Source organism: Antechinus flavipes, chromosome 3, assembly GCF_016432865.1.
Source record: "Antechinus flavipes isolate AdamAnt ecotype Samford, QLD, Australia chromosome 3, AdamAnt_v2, whole genome shotgun sequence".
NCBI lineage: Eukaryota > Metazoa > Chordata > Mammalia > Dasyuromorphia > Dasyuridae > Antechinus > Antechinus flavipes.
Window position 1 is genome coordinate 202,777,741 of NC_067400.1, and position 16,358 is coordinate 202,794,098.

A 16,358-nucleotide genomic window follows, 5' to 3' on the forward strand; every position below is an offset into this window, starting at 1 on the left:
TTCTGTAATTCCATAATTATATAAATATAAACAACTTTTTTTATTATTATTAGGGAAAAGCTAAGAAAACCTGGGAAACAGCAGGAGCTTGCAAACTAATGTATCATACTCACATATGAATGGCAATATTTTTTTTTATGGTACATTAAAGAGTACATAGTTACCACTGTAACCAATTTTCCAGAATATAACAAAAATAATAGCTTGTATTCATATAGTTAAGATTTATAATGAACTTTTACAAATATGATTATTATTATTATGAGGTAGATTTAGTACCCATAATTTCATTAGGATAAAAAATGTTCTGGGAAGAAATTTCATTTACCTGTGCAAGTTGAAACTTCTGTTGCTGATAGCTTATGATATTAAAGAGTTGCCTAGGGCACTGAAAAGTTAAGTGACTTAGGAAGAATCATAGAGCCAATATATATATATAACAATAATAATAATAATATCTAACATTTATATAGTAATTACCGTTGCCAGGCACTATGCTAAGTATTTTACAAATATCTCATTTGATCTTCATACCTATGAGAGGTAGGTATTATTGTCATTCCAACTACTAAATGTCTGAGGCCACATTTGGGCTCAGAAAAATGAGTCTTGAGTACAGCCTTTTACTCATTGCACCACCTAGCTGCCTATCAATATGTATAACATAGGTATATATAATATGCATATTTGCATATATATGTATCATGTTTTATATATATAATACATGTCTATAAGATATATTAATATATGCACAATATATATTAATATATATGCATATATGTATGTATCTCCAAATTAAAGAAAATCCATGAACCATGGTATGTTGTTGTTTGAACTAAGTTCTCACTTTCTCCACCCTCCCTCAACTAAATCCGACTCACCTGCATGTCATGGCATCACCTCCATGATGTCATGACCCTCTTCAAGAATGAAGGACAAACAACAACGTCTGTGAGTAGAGTTGCTCCACTGGGGACCCAAATGGAACTGGTCAATTGGGAAATTCTTTCTTTTCCTTCTTTACTTCCATTCTTCCTTTCCTTTCCCTCTATCCACATAGGGTTTCATACCCTTATCTGCGGATACTATGACACATTTTAAAGAACTGAACACTGTTCATGAACAAAAGGATACCAAAAGTTCTGTAGAATTATAAGACAAAAAAAATCTTGGTGGCTTGAAAAGTTTGGAAGCAACTAAGATTTAGGAAAAAATGGGAAAGCCCTGGATAAGGACTCAGCAGTGATATGTTAGTGTTATGATATGTTAGTTCCAACTATGGATTTATAATTTTGCTGTTAATAATACAGCTGTATTTTTAAGTTGGAATCGAATCATGTCACCTCTGAAATATCCGTGAGAAAACCAAAAGCTTAACTATAATTGATGTCTGTTAAGAGACTGAAAAGATGCAGAGAAGGACACAAGAACTTTATTGACAGAACTGTTTTAAGTCAAGAAATATTATGAAGACAGTTGTTGAAAAGAGATTTAAATTGGCATCCAAAGAGACCTAAATGGTGGGACTATATTGCTGAAACTGAAGAAAAATCACCAGAAGCTGTAATAGTCAGAGATGACTGTGGCTCTAATTCTTATCATAGCTGATACATTATAAATAATTTTACCTTTATTTGTTACACTGTTAACAAATTTTATACTCAATAACTTTGATGCTTATTTAAGCCTAGGAAAAAATAGTTTTGATACATGAGCAAAAATAAGTAAGAAATGAGGTTTCTCCCATTTAAATTATATTTAATAAACTGAAGTGAGATACTAATTAATTGATGAGATATGATAATTTTAGATGAAGAAATATTGTAATAAATCCCCTGACAATAACAAAAGCTAGGCTGAGAATGAATAAGGTTACAAGACTTAATTTCCCAAATCAGAACCTGTCAGGAAAACTTAAGACCTGCAAAGTTAACCTAAAAAATAGAATAAAATAGAAGTGAGGACATCAACAGGTAGAACCAATTTCTAAACAACCCAGCCACATTTTGCCTTTCTAGAGTTCTCATAGAATTTAATTTAGTTAACTCATTATATATGTATTATCTATTACACATAGAGCAGTGGAATCAACTCAAATAGAAACAGGTGCCATACATGGGTCCCCCCCCCAGTATGAATTGACTTAGAAAACCCACATGTTAAGATTATTTTTGTTTTGTTGTATTTATATTTATTATATTAAATACTTACCAATTACATTATAATCTGATTATTGTAGTACTCAGAGAGCCTCATGAGCCTGGTATTTGACATCTCTGGCATAGTTCATTGTGGTAGTACACTGACAGAGATACATAATGTCCCTGCTTTTATGGAACTTACATCCTAGTAGGGTAGTAAGAGAAACTAACATATAAATGTAATACAATACCTAAATGTGCAAGATAAGTACAAGCAAATTGATCAAATTAAAAAACGCTTCCTACAGGAAGAGGAATTTGAGTTGGAATTCAACAGAAAAATAGGGAAGGGAGGGGGGCATTGCAGGTATCCCTATACCTGGAAAATGATCATGAGCAGTCCATTTTGGCTTATGCATATGAGTATATAGAGGAGAGTAGCATGAGATAAACCTAGAAAGGTAATATAGGCCAGGATTACATTGCAGAGAGCCTTGAATGCCAGTTTATGGACTTTATGTGGTATACAATAGGGAGCTATGGAAGAGTACTATGATCAAGTCTATGCAAATAAGAGATGTCTAACAACTCTGAAAGAGAAAGACTAGAGGCAATAAAAGAAGAAAAAGATATATTTAGAAACTATTGTCACAGATTAAGTAGAGAGAACTACTATTAGGATGTTATTAGTGGGAATGGATAAGAGAAATATTCATCAGTTTCTACTACATAGCACAACTGAGAGCCCAAAAGCAAAAGGAGCCACTGAACCCATAAAAATAATTATTAATGAACTACATTTCAGCTACTTCACTCTCAAAAAAATTCTTCGAACTCTCACTTAAAAATATTTACTCTTGGAAAAGGACCTATATATTATTTATAGCTGCTCTTTTTCTGGTGACAAAGAATTGGAAATTGAGGGGATACCTATCAACTGGGGAATGGTTTGAACAAGTTGTGGTATATGAAAGTGATGGAATATTATTGTGCTGTAAGAAATGCCAAGCAGAACAATTTCAGAAAAATTTGTGAATTTATATGAATTATATGTGAATGAATAAATTATATGAATTTATACAGAATGAAGTGAACAGAACAAGGAAAACATTGTACTATGAATGATTTAGCTATTGTGAGCAAATTGTCCAAGACAATTTCAAAGAAATTATGATTTTAAAAAATGTTACCTATCTCCAGAGAAAAAAACAGGAGAAAATTTGAAACCAAAAAAAAAAAAAAAAAAAAAAAAAAAAAAAAAAAAAAATTAATGAATACTAAAAAATAAATAAATAAATGTAATTGGGAAAAAATAAGGAGAAAAAGAAAAAAACTTATTAGTTTAAACACAATTTTAATAAATGTACTTATCAGTTCCCTAACTCATAGCAGTTCACTTATAAGAAGAAAGAGATTTCACTAACAATATGAAGTAATCTAACACCAAAGAAAGTAAACTCAAAGGGCACAGTTATGTGTTGCTTCTATAAAAGTGGAACAACTATAAAAATGGATCACAGCATGTAATGTAACATTTTTTTCAATATTTTAGATTAACTGAACTTCCCACTCCCCTTTTTATTTTAGTAATAAAAAATGGTTCTCTACAGGGAAAGGGATATATTGGGAAATAAGTGACATAAAAACAAAAGATATCAATAAAAATTTATTTATAAAAAAGTTTTAATGGAGGAAAGATAAATTTATTTTAAACCACTGAAAATGGTTAAAATTTTTTAACTGCTGGTTCATTAAAGGATTATCTAAAAAAAGTGAAACAGTTTATGTCCTCAAAGACCATTATTAATGAGGTGTTATCTTAACACTGAAATAACTTTAAATTTGTAACATCTTATCAAGTCAAAATCAGTAATTGTCTAAAAAAAATTTCTAAAAACTAAAAAGCTCTAAATTGTAGAAATATATTCAATTCCTATTGTCTACTGAAATTTTCAAGGCTAAACTTTCAACCTAACAAAAGTCCCTTAGGTAAAGAGGTTAGTCATAGTAACGTTTAAAAATAAGTCAAACCACCAACTTCCATTCCCCAGAGTGAATCACTGAAAATAAAGATGTCCTATCGGGAGTATGCTTTTTGTTGTAACTAGAGGAAATGCTAGTTGTGGCACAGTAGCGGAAGCTACCATAGAGAATGTGTGTGAGCACAGAAGGACTGAACAGAAGGGATGTGACATGGGCCAAAAGAAGGCAGCAGCAATGGGGAACCTTACACTGGACACAAGATTTAACAGATTCACCACTGCCAGGTTGGCTGAAAAAGCTAAAAGGGAAGAACATTAAAGACTCACAAGAGTAAAATATCAGTCAGTATCTGTATCAGGAAGCTCTGTCCAGGGCTCTGGGGACACAAGGAACACTTTAAAGAATTACATGTAATTATGCAAGTAGTAGCCCCTAACACAGGATTTGGGGTGGGAGCAGCTAGATGTTGCAGTGGATAGGGTACCAGGCCTGGAGTCAGAAAGGCTCATTTTCCCGAGTTCAAATTTGGCCTTATACACTTACTAGCTGTGTGAACCTGAGGAAGTAACAAAATCCTATTTGCCTTAGTTTCCTTATCTATAAAAGGACTAAAAAAGAAAATGGTAAACTATTCCAGTATCTTTGCCCCAAAAAACCCAAATGGGGTCACAAAGAGTCAGGCTAGACTGAACAACAACAAAACAAAACAGGATTTTTAATACAAATAAATATATAAATAATAAAAATGCTTGTTAGTTTATTCAGCATAATAAATGAATAAAATAACAAAGGAGAAAATGTCCAGGATAGCAAGTTACAATGGAAAGATTACTGGATTTAAACTCAAGGGACCAGGATTCGAATTCTAGAATTATCACACCATGTGCATGGCCAAGTACTTTAAACTCTGTGGGTCTCATTTGTTAAAAGAGGTAGGCTGGACTCAATTAATGGGTCAAACTCAAATAGAAATGGAGGCCACTAAAATTTACATAAGGATACCTAAGTGCCACAGATTGATTTAAAAAAACACAGATTAATAGTATGTTGTATTGCATTTTTAAAATTTTATTAATGTTGATCAATTACATTTTAATCTAGTTCAATCACACTGGGAGTATTGACACAGTCTGTGTTTATCCAGAGATATGTTTAATATCTCTGGTCTAGATGATGGCCAAGAATCCTTTCAGCTTTAAGCCTATGATCCTATTATCCATCTCAAAATTTCACTGTCCTAGCAGAGGAAAAAGGGATATAAATCTGACAGATTGTTAACTATAAATGGAGCTAATTCTGATATAGGATCAAATAATAAAACTACACATTTCCCTAGCAATATCTAGCACTTGGCTATCATCAAAATACAACTCCAATGCCTCATCACTGCCATCAAAGACTGGCTCTAATGTTTCATCACTACAAAGAGGTGATCTTGGCTTCTTCAGCAAAGTGCAAGCTCTATAAGATCCTACCAAAACTGAAATGTTTTCATGAAATGGTCAAAAAAAAATTATTTTTTAATTTATTTTAGCAACAGTAGACTTCCATATTAAGTTAGGGAGGACCTGAAATCCACTGAAATCCATATTGGTGGTGGTTGTTCAGCCATATCCAATTCTTTTTAATTCCATTTGGAGTTTTCTTGGCAAAGATACTGGAGTGATTTGTCATGTTCTTTTCCAGCTCATTTTACAGGTGAGGAAACCGAGGCAAACAAACAGGGTTAAGTATTTGTTCAGGGTCATAGTTAGTACATGTCTGGGGCTGGATTTGAATTCAGGTCTTCCCAACTCTAGACCAAGTACTGTGACTTCTAAACAACTCTATGTTGGGACCCAAAAGGAGCTGGAAGGGACTTCAGCAGCCAAATAGTCCAGAGCTTCTCCAGTTTTTTGTATACCCCTTTGGCAGCCTGGTGATACCTAGGGACACCTTCCCAGAATGGTGTTTTCAAATGACTAAATGACTCAAATGACTAAAAAGGAAATCAATTATATTGGAGAAAGTTATCACCATTAAAAAAAAAACAAAAAAAAAAAAAACTTCACAGATCCCAAGCTAAGCTTTAATAGTTCAGTCTTCTCTGACAACTAAGGAAACTGAAGCCCAGGAAGGATTAATTTAGTTACAGAGCCCCTAAGTATTAAAGCAAGTGTACCTGAAAATTTTTTTCAGGCTTTTCCTAGAAAACTTTCTACAAATTAAAGACGATATGCAGTCTCTTCTTCACTTTTAAAGGCCTTTAGTATTCTGTCAACTTTATGACCAAAAACTGTCTACTAAAAAAAACAGCCGTTTCCTTTCCAATTTGCAGGTATTTTCACCTAATAAAGTAGGAATAGGTGGAGAACAGGAGGGGGAAAGGTGTTGAGCTACAGTTGAAAAAGTAAAAGCAGGCAAGCAATAGAGCCTGAGGCTACATGACACCTATTAAAGCAAGCATTTAAGCAAGCTACTCAAGATTTCATATTCCCTAGGGTACATCACCACAAAAATATTAAACTAGGGCAGTGATCACATTACTCTTTTTGATTCCCTACTTCTTGAATTTGCCCACTGACTTTCCCAATTCTCCTAAAACAAATTACAAACTATGACTACTATAGTTATTGCCTGATGGTACTGCTAACACAAAGTTTCTATACTTTCTGATGTCCAGTTATTTATCTGAAATAATATCCAAATTTGTTGGGTCTTTTTTTTTTTTTTTTTTGCTGAAATTGCCTTTTTTCGGGATTCCATCTTCTCACTTTTATCTCAGCCTTCCAGTTACAAAAGGACATATCTAAATAAGCCTTTAAAACCAAATTTAGAATCATAAATCAAAAGATGAGTTGGAACATCTCAGTCATCTAATTCCCCCTGAAATCTGTCCAATCACCATAACTCCACAAAGTCTGTTCTATCCAAAAAAAGATAAGAGATAGTTTACCAGATAAGATATAGACCGGATAAGAGGTTAGCTATTATGATAGCCCTAACAAAAACTGATGAAATCTCCAAACTAGAGTATCCTTAATCAGATGGAAAGAAGAAATATACATGGTAGAAAAATTATTATACCACTTCTACAAATAGATAGATGTATGATATAATCCCAGAAATGTAACTGTTGTATAGATAATGGGCTTGTTATAAGCCTGCTGCTATCTATATAAGGCAGGCACAGCTTTGAAAAATGGGTGGTGCCTATCTATAGCAACTTCTTAGAGCACCAGACTTTATCATCTATTAGCACAGTAGTTTAAGGATGATCTTGTCTAAAAGGAAAGAAGTTTATATTGTTTAAAGTTGTTTTTAAAATTAAGTTGTTCAAAAATTATTTCCATTAAAAGAAAAAAAAAAAAAAAAAAAGAATGCAATCTTTGAAAATGAGCCACAAATTGGCCTGCAGGGATCTCTCCGTAAAGAGGTTAAATGAATAGAAGACAAATTCAAATGTGGCCTTAGACACTTGCTAGCTATGTGACTTTAGGCAAGTCACTTAATGCTGTTTACCTTAGTTTCCTCATCTGTAAAATGAGCTGGAAAAAGAAATGGCAAGCCACTGCAGTGTCTTTGCCAAGAAAATCCCAAATGGGATCACAAAAAGTGGACTGAGACTAAAAAGAATAAGTTTAACAATACTGTTTTACAAGGCTTCTGATTTCATTTGTTTGTGATTATTTTACTCTTGTATTTAAGTCCCTTGTGACTTAGAACCAAGCAGGGCATAGAGTAGGTACTTAATACATGTTTGCCCAATGATTGATTTTAATGAATTCTTCTTAACATTCTGATATAAGGATTTAGTTGACCAGTTTTGAATCATTTGCTGATTCTTTTTTTCTCCCTGTCTATCTATCATACTATTTTCAATTTGCCCTAGAACTTACTTATAATGCTTGTTGAAGAGGATAAAAAAAAAATTCTAAATATATATGTAACTCGTGTTCTAATAATGCAGCCCCTCTATTTGATTCTGCCTCTCTCTCTTTCTCACACACACACACACACACACACACAGCCATTGTAGATTTCTGACTAGAGGAATGGTAAAATCAGTCAGATATTAGAAAAATCAGGAGGGCAGAGACACAAAGGAATAAGCTGGAGATCAGTTATAGACAGGAAGATCAGATATGAGATTAGCTATGATGATCACTCAATCAAGAGATGATGAAATCTCCAAAGTAGAATGACCTTAGTAGATGTGGAAGGAAGAAATGCATACGGAATATTACAGAAATAAATTAGAGAAGTCTCTGGGGGACAGAATTATGTTTGATTCTCCCCTCTCCTTGGCTTTTATTATCCAATTACCAACTGAAATATAACAAACAGAGAAGTAGGAGCATGTTTCTTTAAAAGAAGCTAATGTAATCAATTATGAATACAAGCAATAAGAGAAGGGGACTCCTCTTCCCATTATTTTTCAGAAAGTAATAATAAATACTCACTTCTATAGCACAATAAATCTTATGAAACACTTTACTCAAATAAAAATTTTTTAAGAAAAAAAACCTGAGACTTCATTAACTTCATTAATGCAGGCATTCCCTCCAATATACTGATGGCATGCGCATCCCATAGGAAGTTTGTCCCTGTTCTCTCAAAATTTCATCACAAGGAGTGCTCTCTCAAAATACATCATCACAAGGATGCTAGTGAAAAACTGGGATTCTTCATCAATTGTCCCTTTTTCTCTCCATCAACTTTTTTTTTTTAAATCATAAGTTTCTTTGAAAACATTCTTTGCCTCAGAGGCATCAAACATGCAGCCTACACTCTTCATGCAGTCAACAAACCTCCCTACTGCAGTCTGAACCAGATTAAAATGTATTTGGGAAATATTTAACAAAATAAATAAAAATAAAATAAAACATAGATAACTCACATTTTAAAGATGTCAACATGTGGCCTGCAGAGAGATCCTTATGTATAGACTAGTGGCCCCATTTCTACTTGAATTCAATACCACAGTTATTTATAGCTTCTTCCACATTCTTTCTAGTATTTAATGTGTATCATCTTCCTTACATCCAACACAAACTTTGCTCTTTGGATTATCTAATTGTTCAGTCATTTTCTATCATTTCTGACTCTTCATGACCCATATGGGTCATCTTGTTGGCAAAGATTAATGGACTGACTTACCATTTCTTTTCTCCAGTTCAATTTATAAGGGAGGAAATTGAGGCAAACAGTGTTAAGTGACTTGCCCAGAGTCAAACAACTACTAAAAATGTCTGAGGCACTATTTGAACTCGGGAAGATGAGTCTTCTGTCAAGCTCAGTACTATATGCCTTTTGCCACCTGGTTGCTTTGGACCTAGAGTTAGGAAGTATTTAATTCATATTCTACCTCAAAAATTTATTAGCCTTGGGACTCTGGCCAAATCACTTAAATTCCTGTCTGCCTCAGTTTCCGTCTGTAATAGTGCTTTCTAAACTTAAAGCAATATGTAAATACTAGCTATTATCATTATTTTCTTTATAGCAACTTGTTTACATCTATTAAATTTCTATAAGTAATTAATATAATTAATGTTACTGTTGTTTCCTCTCATTTCTCATTTGGGAATGTCAACAAATCATTTAAATAAATTGGTTGTATTAAATTTAAAAAATAAAATAATTAAATTAAATTAATTGCATACTATATCTATTTTTCGTATTTAATCTTTCTTCTGGCTTTGTATCAGTTTCGATTTTTGCTCTAAAATTAGTGATCTGACTATATGCATCAGCTAATTTAAAAATTGCTCTCATGTCAGTAACATATTGTTTTCTATCAAAATATAATCAATTTAATTTTTGTGATATTATTTGTCTCTCACCATGTCCAATACCTTCCAAGTCTTTTCTCAGAGAAACGTAGAAACATATGTATATGTATAACATTTATGTATTATATATATAACATGTATGTTTATGTATGTATTTTAGGTTTCTGTGTAATCTTTACCTGGGATCCATGAACTTTGTTTAAACATTCTGATAACTATTTAACATAATTGGATTCCTTTGAAATTTTATTTTATGCATTAAAAGCATTATTCTGAAAGGGAGTCCCTATACTTTACCAGACTTCCAAAGGGATCCATAACACACAAAAATGTGAAGAATCCCTGTTTTGCATTTATCATTCCTGATCCTGAAAAAGTTATTTCTTCCAATCTGTTAATCTCAGTTCTCATCCACATCCATTTTTGCACCAAATGTCAAAAGAACATATTGATTTCATTAGAAGGGTCTTAAGTTAAATTTCTCAGCTTCATCATGCATGGTTTGAGATGGCTGTTGATATTTAAACAGCAAATATTTTATTGCATTATTTATACATATATTTATACTTATCATGGGGTCTATAGTTCAAGACCAAATGTCTTAATGAGGGATTGGCATGATATAAAAATTATATGGAGGTAAGGTAAATACCAAAAAAAAAACTTCCAATTTTTCAGAATGAGGAAGACTGAAGTTGATTGAAATTAAATAATATGTCACAGGTCACACTGTTAGAGCCAGGTTTCTTGAGGAACTGGCCTGGGCAGCTAATTACTGGGGGGGAGGGGGGAGAGAAAGAGAGAGAAAGAGAGAGAGAAAGAGAGAGAGAGAGAGAGAGAGAGAGAGAGAGAGAGAGAGAGAGAGAGAGAATGGTCACCATGTGAAAATATAATTCTAAAGAAATAAGTGCCTTATGTTCTAAGTAAATTAGAAGCAAATTAAGGGGGAAAGAGTAGTATCAAATTCACAGGTGTTTACTTTACCAAGCCACAGTCACTGGTTCTATAGGCAAGAAACAGAAGAAAAAGATTCACTGACAGAAAGGCATGGATGGGATCTCTTGTGTTTAAGAATCATTCAGGGGCTGAATAAGGCAAGCTAGACTCTATATATACAAGCCAGACTTTATATATACCTTAGTCTGGAAACAGCTTTCCTTTTTTTACTCTTTCTTACACTGCCTACTGCTTCCATTTAGAACCTCTTCCTCCTGTCTGAAAGGGAGGGAGGAAGGAAGGGAGAGAGAGGAAAGGAGGGAGAGAGGGGAGGAGGGAGGGAGAGAGGGGGGGAAGGAGGGAGAGAGGAAAGGAAAGAGAGAGAGAGGGAGAAAAGAAAGCAGGAAGGAAGGAAGGAGGAAGGAGGGAGAAAGGAAGAGAAAGGAAAAACAAACCAAAAATTCCACTGCTTTCCCTTACTCTAAACAGTATTTTATTTATCATAAAACATTAGATTAAAATCCTCCTAACAAATATTTTCCAATATTTCATATTTTATTTTTCTGATTTAAAAGTATTTCATTTTACATTTTTCTCCTAGTTCAGATTTGTCTGCCAAATAAAAGAAAAAAGAAAAAGAAAAAACTCTAACCTTTAAGATAAAGTGAGTGCCTTCATTTTTTTAGTATTTCTTTATTTTAAAAGATATTAACCAAAGAATCTCTTTAAAATAGAATTCCCCCAAGGCAAATGAATTATAATTTAATTCTGACATAACTTTTTATTAATGTACATATTATATAAAGTAGCAGGCTTATGGTTTATTTTTACTTCAAGATATAAAATTCAATAGGTTATCAAATTCGGAAAAGGGCAGAAAGTATCTAATACTATGAATATTTTCTCCAGGTAAAAAGGCTCCAAAACATTATGCTTAATTGTATGCTGATTAGGGGGGGTGACTGTCGTCATAGAAACAACCAGAGAAATTTAAGGCCTTCCAGCTTTGAGTAGTTTGAGTAGTTATACCTGTTCCTCCACTTAATTCTGACCTTATTGATTTCTGTTTGAAGGGGAGGGAGGAGGGGAGGATGAGGAAGGTTAAGAATTAAGAATGTCTAAATTCACTTAATAGAGTGACTAAGATCCTAACAGCCACACTTGAGGTAAAGCAAATCATGGACAACTGGACAACAATCCATTCCCCAGACCAGGCAACAGTAAGGGAAAACAAAAGTAACTTCCAGTTATTTTTTTAACGACTGTTCTTGATGTTTATTTTTATTTTACTTTATCTTTACTTCTTAAAAAAGTGGAGGAGACAGATACGTGGAATACAGTTATATGGCCATATATTTATAAATGTTCTCCTGAAATAACAAATGAGAGAAGTCAAGAGATCCCTTCTAAATGGATTTCTTTCAGTCATCAAGAAATTGGGACATTTATGGCAGAGATATAGAGATTCTTAACTTTGATACTCAAATCCGCAAAGTTCCCTTGTCCTAGGAAGGAAAAAGTTGACAAACAACATAGTTAAACTTACCATTTCCTCCCCAACTCTCACCTCTACTCATCATACCATAAATTTCTTGGTGTTGATGGTGTTGCCAGTTTTGTCACTGACATATTGTTGGGTCTATTTTTTTTTGATCCTGTCATTTCTTCCCTGTTAACTAAGAAGTGGATAAAAGTATTTTATCTCTTAGTTTCCTGTGGGTGTTAACAAGCTGATTTAATAAGGGTTTAGTAAGCATTCTTGCAACCTTGCTTAATAATAAAAATGTGTGTTTATTAAGAGTTCTCCACCCTCAACCCCACTCCCCAACCCCCAACAAGGACTTTCTGAAGATATTCTTTGAATCCATATGACTAAATTAAGTGAGGCAAATGGTCAACTTACTTCAGGTGACATAGTTTACTTATGTGTAATTTGCATAAGACCAGTGTGAAAAGGAGATTTTAAAAAGTATGTAATTTTTTAGTCTAGTCAATCCAGCAACAAGAATCACAGTGTGCTAATTTTGGTAATGGTAGTGGTGGGGGACTATTGGAGAAGAAGTAGTAACAACTAAATCTTATAGAGGGTTTACTGTGAATTGTCCACTCTGCTAAGTGCTTTATAGTAATTATCTCTTTTGCTCCTCACAAAAACCCTGGGAAGTGGGTGCTATTATTATAGTAGAGAAAACTCAGGGAAATAGAAATTAAAGTGGGGTCACACAACTAATGAATTTCTAAGGCAAGACAAACCCAAATCTTCCTGGAGTCCAGCACATTATTCACTCTATATCACTATATATCCTGCCTCTCAGCAGAGCCTTACAGTCATCATCATAGCTAATATGTATATAGCACTTACTATGTGCTAAGCACTTTACAAATATCCAATCACTTGATCTTCACAACTACCCTGGGAGGTAAATGTTAATATTCTCCCCATTTTACTGACACAAACAGAGATGAAATGATTTGCCCAGAATCACACAGCTAATAATTGTCAGAGGCTGTATTTGAACTCAGTGCAAAGGTGCAAAATATTGTTAATGTCACTAATATAATTTTTGAAAGATAAATACACCCTTGAATTCTGCAGATAGGAGAAAAAAAATGGACCCACCACACCACACTGGCTAAATGAAGACTGGATAAATATGGATATATATGTGACACATCTGTGCCATACATATTACAAACTTTTAAAAGAGAAAGATTATTTATCTGCATGATATTATCTGCCTTGTGACCTGTGTTGCATATTCAATTGTCTGTCCATAATATTATTCATTTTAGTATTCTGATTATATGAAAGTCAAATTAATGTTGGAAGATTTGAAATTCAATATATCAGAGACCCTTTTCAAGTTTACAGCTGGATGGCTAAAAATGATACTACACCATTAAATTGGGCAGCAGCAGAACATTCACAGAACTCAAATAACACTATTTCATCTGAACAAGAAAATCGGAAAGTGGGAAAAGGTGCTCGATAGGTTTTTTATTCCATTTTAAAAATCAAGCCTTGGGGTTCCTTCAATCTGCCTTTAACCAGGTCTAACAAGAAAAAGAAGAGGCGGAGCATATGTTCCGGAGTGTCCATGAGTATCCAAGTGGGAACAAGAATTCAGAAATATAAACCTTACCATCAGTCAATACCCTGACATTCCCCAATCTCCCTTCAAGTAACTTAATTTAACTCCCTAAAAGTTTGAATTAAGAAAATTCTATACAATCACTTCATATCTAAACCCCTTCTAGAAAAGTCACTAGTGTACTTTAATGAGTAAAAATCCTCCAGAACCCAGATAAAGGAAGTCTGATGACATTGATAATGGAAATAGACACCCACCCCTTCTTTCCTCCCTAAATTCAAATTCCCCCAATCCTCTCTCGCACAGTCTTATCCAGTTAATATTCACCCACTTCCCACCCCTTTAAATTAGTCTCCCAAGTTCATTCGGAGAAAAGGAGGAAAGAAAAGTAAGGGGGGACGACAGGAGGAAAAGAAGGGATAGAAAATAGGAGGAATTGTTGGATCCGGAAAAAACCCACAGAAGAGAGAGCAAAAGCAAAAACCACTATCACCGCCCCCACAATCCAATAAACTTTCGTCCCTAAGGTGAAAACTAAAAATCCTCAAAAAATGTTTAGGGGAAGGAGAAAAAGAGGAATATTGAAAGCCTCTCCATAGAAGTAGAGCGCAAGGGGGTGGCAACTGCACTTTTTTTGAGAATCTGCGTGGGGAGGAGAATCGAAAAGCTCAAGCCGTCCACCCTCAGACAGGAGGAAGGTTCCGAGTCCAATCAACCTCCAGCTGTCAAGTGCCACGCTTGGTCAGTGCCCTGCGAACCATCTCCTCTTCCCCCTTCCCTCACAGCACCCACGTCTGCCCGAGTCCAGTCTCCCCGAGTCAGGCGGCCCCGGAGCAAGCAGCAGAGGCTCTCTCGCTCACCCACCTGGTGAAGGGTCTCGGCGGGCAGCTGCGATGCCCTGAACAGATCTCCCACTTGGTTGGCCCCTGCGGTGGCTGCAGGTCCGGGGAGCGAGGCTCCCCTGCCCACCTCAGCGGGTGGCTGAGGGTGTCCCGAGGAGGAAGAGGAGGAGGAGAAAAAGGAGGAAGAGGTGGCTGGGGCGCAACAACAGCGCGCGAAGAGCTCGGAGTAACACTGCTGCTCGCTGTCACTCAGGGGCAGGGGCACCGGGCAGTAGCTCGCACTGACCCCCGACGACAAGGCTCCCGCAGCCGCAGCTGCCACTGCAGCAGGGGCGCTGGCGTTGGCTGTTGCCCCAACGGCCCCCGCCGTTCCCACCGCCGCCGCAGGTCCTTGTTCCATGGGCCGCCGGAGAGAAGGGAAAGGGAACCCGGCCAAGGAAAGGAAACGCGCGGGGAGGCGGGGATCCCGGGGACAGCTGCAGCAGCTGGACTTTGCAGACGGAAGGGCTGGTGCAGCAGCAGCAGCGGCGGCTGTAACAACAGCGACCGCACCTCCCACCCTGGCCTCTCCCCCTAAGCCCCTCGGCAGTGTTTACCCCGATTCCGCCTGCAGCAGCCCGCCAGGAGCTAGCGTTCCCAGGATCTCCTCCTCCTCCTCCCCCTCCTTCAAGCTGACTCGAAACCCATCCCCCCCTTCTCCTCCCCCTTCCCACTCCTTTTCTCCCTCCTCCTTCCTTTAATGTTGTGCCGCGGCAGCTTCTACCACATGGAAACCGAGAGAGGCGCCATTTTAGCCAATCAGAGACCCGGGATCCCCGGGCCCAGGACCACTAACAACCCCATACTCCCACACTCACCCATATGCACACTCGACACACTCAGACCCTTCTCCCCACTTCCAGCTTCCACGCTGCGCTCACTGGCGCAGCTACTACCCTCACCTCCCGCTGTTATTTTCCCCTAGGTGACCACCACCCCAGTTCCTCCTCCCGCGTTCCACCTGCTGGTCTTTCCCGGTTTTCCCTACACACAGACGCACACCTATAGAGGATGGGGTCGGGGGAGGATGGGAAGAGAGGAAGAAGGTGGTTAGAAGGAAGTTCATCCACCACACACCCGGATTGGGAGAGATAAATATTCCCCGCCTCTCTTTGGAAAGGGGAAAAGATGCAGTCACCTACAGAACTGTAGTCTTATCTCCTGCAAGGTTTGGGAAAGCTATGTTCCGCCCCTCCTAGGAGAATTTTAGCAGGTGTCCTTCACATATTTCCTCAGCCTCAATACATGTTTATCCCTAAGACTTTCTCCCCATAAATGGAATTATATATTATTATAATCATAATATAAATCATCCTATAGTTCCTTTTCAGCACCCAAAGGAGAACATAATCTTTTTATAAATTTGTCCGGGATGAATATTCATAACATGGATAACATAGACAAGGTTAGAACGCCATTCTCAAAGAAAGAACAGAAATTGTGTGTGTGTGTGTGTGTGTGTGTGTGTGTGTGTGTGTGTGTGTGTTACAGAACTGAGCTGAGCATTGACAGGAATAATATATCACAATGACTCAACTCATAGAATTATAAAGC

At 36.3% G+C, this 16,358-nt stretch overlaps 1 protein-coding gene across 6 annotated transcripts in view; it reads right to left on the reverse strand.

The window, feature by feature from the left end:
* REPS2 (RALBP1 associated Eps domain containing 2) overlaps window positions 1-16,106 on the reverse strand; it is a 299,240-nt gene extending 283,134 nt beyond the window's left edge. For 2 of the 6 annotated variants that reach the window (XM_051984433.1, XM_051984430.1), the window contains exon 1: window positions 14,788-16,103. In XM_051984433.1, coding sequence (XP_051840393.1) covers window positions 14,788-15,165 — 378 coding nt within the window. In that variant the 5' untranslated portion in view covers window positions 15,166-16,103. Of the gene's footprint in view, window positions 1-14,787 lie in introns of all 6 variants that reach the window. The other 4 variants (XM_051984434.1, XM_051984429.1, XM_051984432.1 and 1 more) reach the window with 4 other exon arrangements.
* Between the last annotated feature and the right edge of the window lie 252 nt (window positions 16,107-16,358).